The sequence below is a fragment of the Atta colombica genome, unplaced genomic scaffold (assembly GCF_001594045.1).
Source record: "Atta colombica isolate Treedump-2 unplaced genomic scaffold, Acol1.0 scaffold163, whole genome shotgun sequence".
NCBI lineage: Eukaryota > Metazoa > Arthropoda > Insecta > Hymenoptera > Formicidae > Atta > Atta colombica.
This window is the reverse complement of record NW_017259254.1, coordinates 1,097,864-1,110,939: the sequence shown is the minus strand read 5'-3', so window position 1 is coordinate 1,110,939 and position 13,076 is coordinate 1,097,864. Positions and strand designations below refer to the sequence as shown.

The 13,076-nt window shown below is 32.1% G+C and overlaps 1 protein-coding gene across 3 annotated transcripts in view; it reads right to left on the bottom strand.

The window, feature by feature from the left end:
- LOC108685994 overlaps positions 1-13,076 on the bottom strand; it is a 26,706-nt gene that overhangs the window by 6,860 nt on the left and 6,770 nt on the right. For all 3 annotated transcript variants that reach the window (XM_018191020.1, XM_018191021.1, XM_018191022.1), the window contains exons 3-6: positions 9,621-9,758; positions 3,982-4,049; positions 3,404-3,693; positions 1,456-1,763 (exon numbers count right to left, since the gene is read on the bottom strand). In XM_018191020.1, coding sequence (XP_018046509.1) covers positions 1,456-1,763; positions 3,404-3,693; positions 3,982-4,049; positions 9,621-9,758 — 804 coding nt within the window. The remainder of the gene's footprint in view (positions 1-1,455; positions 1,764-3,403; positions 3,694-3,981; positions 4,050-9,620; positions 9,759-13,076) is intronic.

Genomic DNA, 13,076 nt, shown 5'->3' with positions numbered 1-13,076 from the left:
ATAAATTATATTTTATAATTTTATACATAAAAGATTTTGTGAATTTTACTTATACATTTGTTATTTTTCATGTTGAGACTCTCTTTTGTGGTTTTTTCTTACTCTAATTACCACAATACTATGCATCAACATTAATCATCATTATTGCATAGATCACATTATAAAAAAAAGTAATCCCGTACAATTTTCAACGTGGTTATGTAAACTTTACAGACTTCTTTACGAATCTTTCCCATCGTGTACGCAACAACATAGAAAGTTGTTGAGATGCATCATTATGAGTAATATACGCGCACTTCGTCAGTGATTTAGCGTTCCATAGCGCGTGTTGCACGCGTTCACTATCATTATACCAACCGTTATTTAACAAACTAAAATGTTAGTACGCTGCTGAGTATCAATCATTATACTATAGATGGAACATTCCTGCAAGCCGTGTCACAGCTACGTTATACGTGTTATCATTCGAATATTACATTATGCTGTTTAATGCTCCGAGTATATCAATCAGCTTTTGTACGAAACATAATTGGTTGTTACTTGACTATATGTGACTATCTAATTACTTTATTCAAATTTATATGAAAGAGATGTCACGAAGAGACAGGTGACAAGCTATGAGACATATTTTTTCATTCGCCAATGAGTTTCTGTTTCCTGCACGCAACGAATATCCACACCCTCGTAAGAATGTCGATATTACGGAGCAATGCCACAAAAATGTATTCGCGAATAGTATTTCGTTCAAACATATATGTTTATCTTTCCTTATCAGAAAGCAATTTAAATTTGTCTTGAAGAAAAGTTTAAATGAAATAAATTATACTTTTTATTAAAAACCGATTTAAATTTATCTTAAAGAAAAGTTTAAATGAAATTAATTGTACTTTAATAAATCAAAGCTTAAGAGAACAGAGGAAGGTAAGAAAATTATTTTTATTTAAGGATATTTCAAGACAAAGTATCTCGAATAATATTACATCCTTGAAAGAAGAGCTTAAAAAAGAAAACGATTAAAAAATTCTGCTAATCTTATGAAATAACGAACCAACATCTTATTTTATAGCGTAACATTAATTTTATTAGTGTCATTAATTTATTAAAGAAATAAGAATCTGTATAAATATTTTTTTATTTTTTTAATTCATATTATTTATAATTTATAATTTAAAAAATTTTATTTAATTGTCACGCTCTTTTTTCCATGCGACTCTCAGAAGACAATCTGTGATCAATTCTACCTTTAATAATTTCTTTAATTTTAATATACACAATTAATTCATAATTTCATCATTTTTCTATTCGAATATTACATAAACTGATCAGTTTGACTTCTGAAAGACAGGAAAACACAGAAACTGTTAATGTCAAATTTTCACATCATTTATATACCAGTAAGTTTTATTGAAATCAAACATCGACATGAACATTTCTCATCTTAATCTTGAAATGTACCTGTGCTTGCGTGGGATTCTGATGGATTCCTTGATGTATTTGCTGTCCGGTCATACTGCCCGATGTCTGAACCATATACTCCCTCGTAACATTTTGCACCTGCTGCGCACCTGTCGCGGTTTGGCCAAAAGCAGGAACTTGAGTTTGATGAACTGTTTGAATTCCTCCTGGCGGAGTATGGTGGGTTACGTGAAGCTGAGCGCTTTGCCCTGGTAAATTCGGCTGAATAGTCGCGGTCGGTTGCAGTTGGCCTGGTAGAGGTACATTTTGCTGATTGCTTTGATAGCCGTATGAGTGACCATACTGACCTGAACAAGAGCAAATATTTTATATTATTTCTATTCGTTACACAAAGAAGATTAATTAATACCAGCACAAATTGTACACTGTATGTGATTTAAATAACGTTATTTTTCTCTGTTAAATATATTATTTTTCCGTTACTTGTTACATTTCTAGTTAAATTTACATATTAAAAATGCATCTATGTATTATGTGTATTATGTGAAGATTTGAAGTAACTGTTTCAATACACACGCAAATATTGAAGTGTAACTGAAACGTTGCATCATATACGTACATGCTCGTTCTGAACGCTATCAGGAATGCTAAAATGTATGAATATGCAATGCGCACTACTGAAGTTAATTAAAAGGAAAGTTTCTCCTCCATTTATGTGCCAACTACATACATTGAAGCACACGTATGGTGCGAACAAATTTTTATTACGATTATAGAAATTATAGAGGAGAGCAAAACGTTAAGGATAGGAAAATTATAGAGAAAAACTTTTAAATGCTAAAAGATATAAGGATATATACAGTGTAATGAAATTTGAGATATTAAGGAAAAAAACTTTGCATAAAAACAATCGTCAGAAATAGTCGAATAAGCTATATGCAATCTTGTAATCGATCTTCTTCAACATATATGTGTATCATCTTTTAAATATTCAACGACTCGACGACCGTAATTTTTTTCTTATTCATTCTTTCGTCTCATAAAAGACTTTAAAATTATTCCTTCATTTTATTTGACGGTTAAAATGGTGAATCATTAATTTTACATCCGTTTATAGAAATTTAATGTTCATTTATCGACCGCTAATCTCGATTTAAGTGAGCGATTAAAAACGGAAAGGTATTACTCGTGTATTAAAGTTTACGGTAGATTGCGAAATAATAGCGGTGATATTGCGCGTGCAAGGTTCTCATCTTCGTATACTGTGAATTTACAGGTTTACACAATGAGCGAATGCGAATAATATGCCGCGTAAAAAGGAGGAAAGTCTCGTGCACTTATAAGTGACAAGTTATAAGTTACGAGTGGCAAGGTGAGCTCATTTATTAAATAAAAATCGGAGATGTATAATCTAATAAATTTTCAATCAGGAGTTGTGACAAATAATGGTTACCTTGGCTGTTGTCATTTAAAGATAATTACGAATGGAACTCTCGCAACTTTCCTTTTTTAAATTATAAATTGATTTGCTACATAGTAATATTTAATAGTTAATGTAGCGAATTGCTACATAGTAATATTTAATGTATTTCTACACTTTATTGTGTGTAATTATATTTACACTCCCAACTGCGTGATAATTAATTAATTAATACCACTTTGTGTAGACAAATTAATGAATAAACGATATGAAGTGTTTCTTCTGCGATGGATTTCATAATGTTAACTTTTTTGCAAATAGAACTCGGCTAGTGCTTTTCTAGAAGCGGAAAGGCCTGTGTTGCTATGCACGCAGACCATGCATGCTTGCATACACCGTTTCATATTTATAAAACATGCAACTCCACCATTTAACGTTCCGCTCAACAGGCTTTCCGCAAATTAATTCATCAACATTTATGAACTAATTAACGGCACCTCGTTGAGCATCGCGCCTTAACGCGCCAAATTGCTCGACTAGTATCTTGCTCAATCGCATCCAACTTACCGTAAGCATTCTTTGAATATTGTTGCACATTAACCGGCGGCTCCTGTGCGCGAGGTTTTCCGTAAATTCCTTCCTTCTTCCTAGTATCATCATCGTCGATGCTCCTGCTCGACTTTCGCAGCTCCTCCGTGACGTTGTTCAAACTGGCTTCCGGTTCCGGCTCAACGTCTTTGCGACTAGGTCCGAAACGACTCGAGATCATGTCCTTAATCGTGTGATAAGTTCTGGAGAGTGACTTTGTCTTTTCCTCGTCAATCTTTGTCGTCCTCGGTACCGCTCCACTAGACGATCTGAATACAGTACAATAGGAAGTTTAATCTCTCGAGGGCGATTAAAGCGATATTATTATAATATGCGCCGCAAGCACGATAATACTGCTCATGCATTAATATCACCGTTAATAATGGAGAAACAATTTATTTCACTTAGCATCGATTGTATAATAAACGAGATAAATGCAAGAATGAAAGAAAGAAATTATATCTGAGATCAAACAATAGGCACACAGGCCTCTCTCTTGAATCTTTACAGGAGGAACGTAATTTAATGCAAGCGTGAAGTAAGCATGAAGTAATTACGAGTAGGCGTCCTGTGACTGATAGTTTCTCGCTTGGCCGTCCTGCCTTACTTCCTGCATCTGAGTTCCCTGAAAAAAAAGAAGAAACGCATTCGTCTGGTGAGTGCACATTGTTAATGATCGGCACACATCGTTAATAAAATATCCTCTATAAATGCGTAAATTATGGAATGTATAACGTCCTATGTAAATTCATTAATTCCGTAATGGCACGGTGCGGGCGGTTTCGTTAGATGCATCCCATTAAGCTGTTAAATGAGGAGTACATAATTACATCGGCAGCATCAAAAACGAACATCTCGCAAAGTTGATACTCACCACTTAGGCATCGATGAAACTTATCTTTCGATTAAAAACCATCTAAACGCGAGAGAAAATGAAGTCTAATTAAAATTGAATAAGTTCGCCGCTCCGTTGTTAGCGAGTTGATATATTAAATTATTCGCCAGGAGCATACATTAATCTGTTAGAGGAAAATTGTTTACGTAGTTTGTACGTCAAAAAGCAATAGGGAAAATACATTAAACTTTTACCATAAGAAAAAGCGACTACAACACTGGAAAAAACTTCTGATAGAAAATAAACAAGCAGGAGATTCTGATCATATCAATCATCATCAATATAATCAGATTTTTTTTCCAGTGCAAGCTTTAGATTCAGAAGAGAGTATATTAAAAATATTGCGTTGAGTTAAAGATGAATGTACTAACAAATTTTTATTTTCTTTTAATTTATTATCTTTAAATTTTAAGATGTTTTTTTTTATTTTTTTTATTTTATTATTAACTACTTAAAATCTTTTTTAGATTTAATGCCAATCAAAATAATTTTTGAAATATTTTTTTAATTATAAATAATTGTTAATAATAAATATAATTGTTAGAAATTAACTATTCATTTTATACTACAAAAAAATGTTTAAGAAACGATAATTTAGATCATTACTGTGAGTAAATTGGAAAAAATATATAACAGTATCATCTCTTTTTCCTTCTTTATGTCACAGGAAATTGCACAATAAGGAGCGTGAGTCCGAGATATGACATCTTAATTTCGCGTACAGTTCGTCAGAAATGATTCTCTTCGGGAAGCATTTCATAGCATGAAGCATGCACTTATGACATAAGTAGTGTCCCAAAGTCATCTAACTTCCAGCGGAATTCATCTAAAGTTTGTTCCAAAAACGTGCTTTCTCGCTGAGAATCGTTTAATAAAAACGGCGACTTCAAAATAAGCTCTCACAGTTTTAACGATTATAGTTGGGGACCAGCTGTCGTGAAATTATGTAAAGTCAAACTATCCCATTATGTTATAACTGTAGAAAGGATTCATAATTTAAACAAATGTCGTTGAGATGCAATTCTCGGGATTTATCTTTCCTCGCAAAAAGGAATGTTTTAAAAACCGTATGCTTTTTTAGCAAACATTAAACGAAACATTAAAATAAAAATTTTATAAAGGTGTAAGATTATATATACATATAGTTGGTCAAAGTAAATTAAAAGATTGGAAAACGCAGGATAAACGCGAAATATTATTAAAGTTTCCACATGATAAAAAAAAAGAGAGTGACTGTTTTATTTATTAATAACCATAAAAACAATAATTTCACAAAAATAAATAATTCTGATATTTTATCAATAATTAAGAAGGTAATTAAAACTTCTTTCTAGTCTTGCAGAAAAATTTTAATCTTTCAAAACACCAAAAAGAACGTGCAATATTAAATCAGATAAAATATGTTTAGTTAAAATATGTTTAAATTTTCTAAAACCTACTATCTATGGAATTAATTATACGAGAGATCAGTAAGATTTATATTTATATGTATAGCCAAGAAATCAACAATCTTAATTAGTCATCGTAAATTGTACACTATAAACTTTCCATATTGATGCTCTGTATTTCTATCTTCCTGAAGTAGTAAAGTCGTTAAATTAATATGGTAAACTCGTGTCACAACACACGGGTGATTAAGAATACAGTGACGTGACGCGATGGGATGTGGTTGGGATATGATTCTATTCGGCTATATAATGACAGTGATCGTAAAATAAAATAATATGTTATCGACCTTTCAGGTTCGAATACTATTCCCTTCGAAGGAGGACATCAGACATCAGCTCTAACGGCCACGGTGACCGGTATGCGTTGCCTCGGCAATTTTAAAGTTAACGTACTGAATCCTACGGTTCTCGGGAAGAGAGATGCGCTTGGAATAACAACGGACGCATAGGGCCCTGCGGACACGCATTGCGCATACGGAAAAGGCTCTCTGACTTATGGCCACGCTGATACCGTGCCGGGATTACAGCCATACCGAAGATAAAAGCGAAGTTTTTCATACCCGGCGCGCTATACTTCGAAAAATCACGACTCCCTGTATATCTATGTATGTATAAGAGAAGGTGTAAAACTGAAGACGATAAAGGACGAATCCAATTATATTTTTATTATTATATAATAAGAAAAAAAACAATATCAACTTTATATCAAAATTGAGAAAATGTACCTATAAGATATGTATAAATATATCTATAAATATATATGTAGATGAATGAATTCGATTGAATGTACTCAGTGTACTGATGCACACAAATTGATATATAAAAATATATATGTTTAATATAAAAAAATGAATTAAACCATGAAATCCTCAATACATTTTATTGTATTGTTAAATAAAATCTGTATTTTATAATTCTGTATTTTATATTTAATTTGTATATTACTTTTATATATATATAGATTAAAGTGTCCAATCAAATTTGCTAATAGACTGTCCATTCATCTCCTATATCAATTGACAACAATTGAAAATCTACAAATCTTTGTTTGTATTTTTCAGAAGAAATTAATGATGTGAAGTATATGTGTAAAAATGTAACTTTTTCAAAAAGTTGTTTCACTTGAAAATAAATAAAAAAATAAATAAAAAGAGAAAATGAAAAATAATGTTGCATTCTGCATCTTCTATATATGTACGCGCGCTCTTTTTTGATCGAACTTTTCAATTCATAGTATTTCCACAAAGAAGAACTTTCACAACAAAATTGCTCTAAAGCGGAGTAGAGTGTAGAGCATAGCCGTACGTGTCGTTAAAAAGAGAAAACAAGGCTGAAAGCTGTAGCACGTGGCTTCCACAAAAGTAGGGAAAAATTTACTTAAGCGGAATCCTCGAAGTTAGCAACACCCAGGGTTTCTGAGAGCGCTGGAAATAAGTTTACGAGCTACGTGAGTCTCTACGGAGCGGATGGTGTACCTTCCGCGCAGCACGACATGCTGCGAACATGTTCGACGCTGATTAAGTGTCGTGTCGCACGATGATGTGTATTATGTAAAGTAGATTTAAGTAATTCGAAAGGCAACGAAAGTTGGCCATTCTGCACGCCGAAGCGTATCGAGTTCGTCGGCTGCGTGCGAAATCGCGGAAAGGTGATCCCTTCAGTGCACTCGCATGATATTTTGTATCGTAATCTACAAGTCCTTTCTCGCCAAATTCAACAGCATTATTCTCCGTAACGACCGCAACGATATTGAATGAAAAAAAAAAATAGTAAATAAAAATCGAGAAATTTTTAATAAATGAAGGAGAAGACTGTATTCACATGGAAAGAACGGTTTTGCTGAAGTATCTAAAATCTAGCTAGAGTTAAAAATAATTTTATTTGGACTATGAAAATTATGTTGGATGTTTAAACTAGCTGCTAGAATGTTAAAACTTTTTGCAATATTGTCATCAATATGAAATGTTACATAATTATTTTGATGATCTAACAAAATTATTTTCAAATCTGTGTGTGTATCTAGTTAAATTTTTAAATATTTTAATAAAATCATTTTTTTTCCGATCAAAACAGATATTGGTACGTAATATTTTTGTGTGAACCTTACAACTTCCACACAGTCCAATGAAAAAAAAAAAACTTAAATGTTATGTTTAAAAATATAATAAAAAAAGTTACCATTATAAGAATTTAAAGAACTCCTGAGAAATTAAATGAAAAATTTATTAATTTTTTCGCGCAAATCAGATCATTTCAAGAAAAAAGTTGACTAAAGAACATAAGATAGGTGCATATACAGAGAGAGTATTTCTATTTTGTTACGACATTGGTACACGCAGTGCAGCATCACTGTTTTAGAACTGAATGCTCGAAGTATTCCATAAAGGAGCATCGTTCTAGGATCAATCGGACCGGCCAACGACTACCCGAGGACCAATAACTGTAGTTTACCCAGCGTGTAATCTTGTAAACAGAAGAGACCCATTCGCAGCGTAAATATTTATACCTAGTGTACTATAGTTGTAACTTAAGATCACTTTGTTTTAATGTACATGGGAATGTCATACTACACAGCAATGTCATCTCTCTTTCTCATGGTACATCGTTAACACAAATCTTACCAGTGATGATCGTGCAGGATGTAATTTACTCCGGTAGTACGATCACAGTAATACGAAGACATTTCTAATTAGCAACGAATCCAAACTTGAAAATATGAAATAAAAAAATATGACTTTTGATTGAAGAAACTAAATTGCTGTTATGTATGCTGATATTAATAGAAAAATGTAACTTGTAAAAAAAGTTAAATAAAAAGAACGATTTTTCTAAAGTATCTAAAAATTTAATTAAATACAGATATTGAACCATCAAAATAATTATAGAAATCTCAAGCATGATAAGTTATGCTACAAAAAGTTTTGACAATCTAACCATCAGTTTGAGCATCCTACATAATTTTCTTACATTATTTTCGTGGTCCAACAAAATTATTTTCAGATTTGTATCTAGTTAGAATTTTAGATTCTTCAATAAAATATTTCCGTATATTTTTCAAGAAAATTTTTAACATTTAACATTTCTTATATTCTTATATTCTTTATAAATATTTCATATTTACAAAGCATATATGAAATATTTGCTAAGCCTTAATAAAAAGAAAATAGAAAAATAAGAAAGCAAGAAAATAAATAGAATAAAATGTATTTAATAAAAGAACAAAGAATTAAATATAATAACATACAAGTCAAAGATAGAACAGATAACAATCACCACAACAATTATATCGACACAACAATTATATACGCAAGTAATTTATAAAAAAAAACATAAAATACACATCTATACATCTACTTTCAATCAACATAAATTTCTACGTCCTTCTCTTATGTCTTAAGATATCAGTAGGTATAAAACCGGAAAAAGAAACGTGTGTTTCTGATGCCTACTGACGCTCGCGTAGGTAGCACGTTTAATGTTGCACACACGTGACGACCGAGGGATTTCGTAACATCGTAATAATCGTCAGACAATAAAACCTGTCCTCAAAGTAGGTAAAAAACTTCCTTACTCTGGCTACCGTCAGAAGTTTAACTTCGATGAAACGTTACTATTCATTTAGATTTTTAGTTTATTACTTATATTTACTTATATTTACTTCGAAGAATGTATATTACTTATATACTTTAAATAACAAGAGAATGCAAATAAGTGAGAAACACGAAAAGGAAGAGAATGCACTAACAAGTGACCCAAGCATCTCGTTACGCTAGCCGCTATTGTCCGGAAGAAAAGACGCGAAGAAATCAGCGCGGTTTATCCACCGTGAATTATCAAGTAAGATCAGACTTACTTCTTGAACCCAGGCCTGTTGCTTGATCGGCGCATCCGGCGCGATGGCGACTCTTCCAGCGGTCCTCTGTTTGTACTCGTGAAGAATAGGGATCTTAGAATTCTTGTCTCCTGACGACAGAATCAACTCGCGTTCTATCTGTAATCGGAAGAGACAAAAAGTATACGTTTGCTCAAAATAGTTATTTTTCCAAATCTTGCTGGAGGCATATAAATATTAGAAATAATATTTTGTTCTATAAATCAAAAATTTGCTGTTAAAAATTTGTTAAATATACTGAGCGGAACTGTAATTTTATGCGAATTAAATTGTTTAATTGATATAAATAAATATTTTTGTTATTTAGAGGAAAAATGTATCTCATACAGAAGTAACTAAATATTTTATTGAATAAACAAAATATTTGATTGCTATTAAAAATTGTTTCAATTAAAATTTTGCTGAAATTTTTCACTAAATTTTTTTCCTAGTGTACATTACTCAAGAAAGATTCGCTAACTATTATATATTTCGAATATTACAAATAAATTGCTTATTCATTCGATTTCCAAATAGCTAATTAATATAAACTAATTAACAGAACCAAAAGATTTAGCATAAATTATTGTAATTAGATAATACAATTATTATTAATCGCTCACTTTTGCTTCTTATCATATAAATTTTATTAGTTTTCAATTTAAAATTCTTAACGCTATACATTTCAAACATACAAAATTTTTATAAAATTACTTCAATTAAAAAAAAGTACAGCCTAATATATATTAAAATAAATTATTATCGTATATTATTAATTATATTTTCTGAGCTCACGCATAAATGGAACTTCGTTCTGTCATTTCTTTTAACAATATATCTTATTTTCAATTTTTATACTTTAATTTTTAATCTCGCAATTTGTTCAAATTACTTTTCAAAGGATAATTAACGCGTTAAAGCAAATTAATCCGCTGATAAACTTCTTTTCTTAGCTCGCGCGCAACCGAGCGTGTCCTGAGAGGCGCGCTATATGCACCTACATAGGTAAACAGAGCAAAAACAGATGGATGATATGCAGACGGCCATCGAGCGCCGAGAGATTTTCCGTGCGGCTTTCTCGGTCGCGTCTACGTCAGGCGGAGCATCCGTATCGAAGGCGAGTTCGCACGCACGGCACGATGATACGCAAAGTGCGTGCACAGCGCGGCCGCGACGTGTGCGTTCGTTGCGTGCGCGTAATAACGCTGCGGAGTAGGTGTCACTGAACTAAACTAGCTGCAGCATCGCTGGGCATCGCGCTCGGAAGAAAGCAAGCGTGATGAAACGAGCTACTACCGTGGAAAATAAATGCACGCGAATAGGTAAGCCCCGAGCATAATTACGCTTGCGGATACATAACTACGTTCGCGTACGTGCACAAATACGAGATTTACTTCCCCGAGACTCTCGTTCGTTGATCGCATCGGAAAACGCAAGAGTCTTTTTATTAACGATCACGATCTTGTACGAGATAAGCATAGTATTTGATCGTTCTCGCGACGTCCAGCCTTGGACGTGCGGTTACGAATTTTTGTGAGAAACCAAAGAGAGGAGTGTGAAAAAACATGAAGGTTCGCAAGGAATACCATGCTCCGAATGTTGATACATTCATTTGCCTCGAACGTCACCGGTATCCATAAATATGCGATTCTCTGACGATGATATACCAATGTATTTTTATCATGTATGGCTTTTTTATATTCTTCACTGATAGGTATTTTTATCATGTATGAATGTATAATAAAGCGAATAAACATGATATATGCATTCGTATATGAATTATACGTATATTGTAAAATACAACTCACCTGGTTTCTCATGATTTATCTATAATTATGATGTAAAAGATAAGATGACAATTTACCGTGATTGATGTTTCACTACGCAAATAAAAAATTTGTATTAAATTTAACACATTTCACATATTTCAAACGATCCTCTCAAGTTTTTATACTAATTTAACACAAAATAAATATATTAAAAATAAATACAAATATTGTAAAAATTAATTATGACAAAAATAACAATTTGAAAACAAATTATGAAAGACACATTTCTTCGATAAAATTAACATTTATATAAATTTAATTAAATTATGTTAAGAAAAGTTTATAAATTTAGTTTATTAAATTAATTACGTATGTTTTATTCATTTAGCTTATGATGTACGTTTTATATTATATTAATTTTATGTTTTATATTATTTTTATGATATTTTTTTATTTATTCATAAATTATTTTAACATTAAGAAATGTTGAATAGTGATTTAAAACATTCAAATAACATAATCACATTATGTTAAATTAACTCGTGTACATTAAAAATTCAACACAAAAGTTTTAACAAGGATTGGTTTTAACAATACAAATATATGTATGTGAAGATAAGTTATTTAATTCTCTTGTGAATAATAATAATTTATAGATAAATCTGCTTGTTTAAATATACAATTCATTTATTAAAAAAGAAAATGGATCTGTTCTACGGATATAAGACTTAATTTGTGAATCGATATCAAAAATAGTTTCCAATTGCTAATAAAATTAATAAATAATTAATAACAACATATATTAATTAAGTATCAAGCTGCTCCTCATCCTGATAAAGTGCAAGATTCATGAAATGTTGGCATTCCAAGAATAAATCTGGACACGGAGAAAATCCGCAAAACGCATAATCTTTATAAACAACATGAATTTGTGTAATTAAACAAAAGCTTGTAATTTCCGCATTTAACAGTAAATATGACTTTGGATTGTTTGGACCAAAGATAATGGCAATAAAGTGACAATATTTAACATAAAACGCGTAGCGAAAATACAGGACAAAAAGATTTATCGGAAAACTTGGAAAATATAATAGCGCAATTTAATTTTCTTCATAGGGCAATTTCTTTTTATAACATGCTATATTCTTCCTTTTTCTTCTAGAAATAATTCCGAATGATTGCGTATTTTTCTTTTTCAAAAAAGACTTAGTAGTTACATCGGCACATCTTGCTTAGGGTAGTCGATAGGGTAGTGACGTCACTCATCGACAAGCGCACACGCACACACGCGTACGCGCGGCGATGTACTTATTGCGTCATAAAGCTGGATTATAAAAAAAGCTCGAGGTACAACGGAGTGGTACGATGTTTTGCGGAAGAAATAAAGCGTGCTAATAGAGGAACGGCGTCACGAGAACGCGGTGCGTTGAGGCGTAAGTTCGCGAATAAAAATACCGATCGATTCATGCCTTCCGGGGATGATAATAGGATCTGATAGAATCCCGAACACAACTGCACCTGATATTAGATTCTCTTAACTGTAGCTCTTGCACCTAGCACTTAAGAGGCATTGAATCTTTGATAGAGGTCTTTTAAAGATGGTTCTTTCAGTGGTAATAATCTCGAACATAATCGCTATTGTTGTTCGCATGTGGACAGGTATACCGGA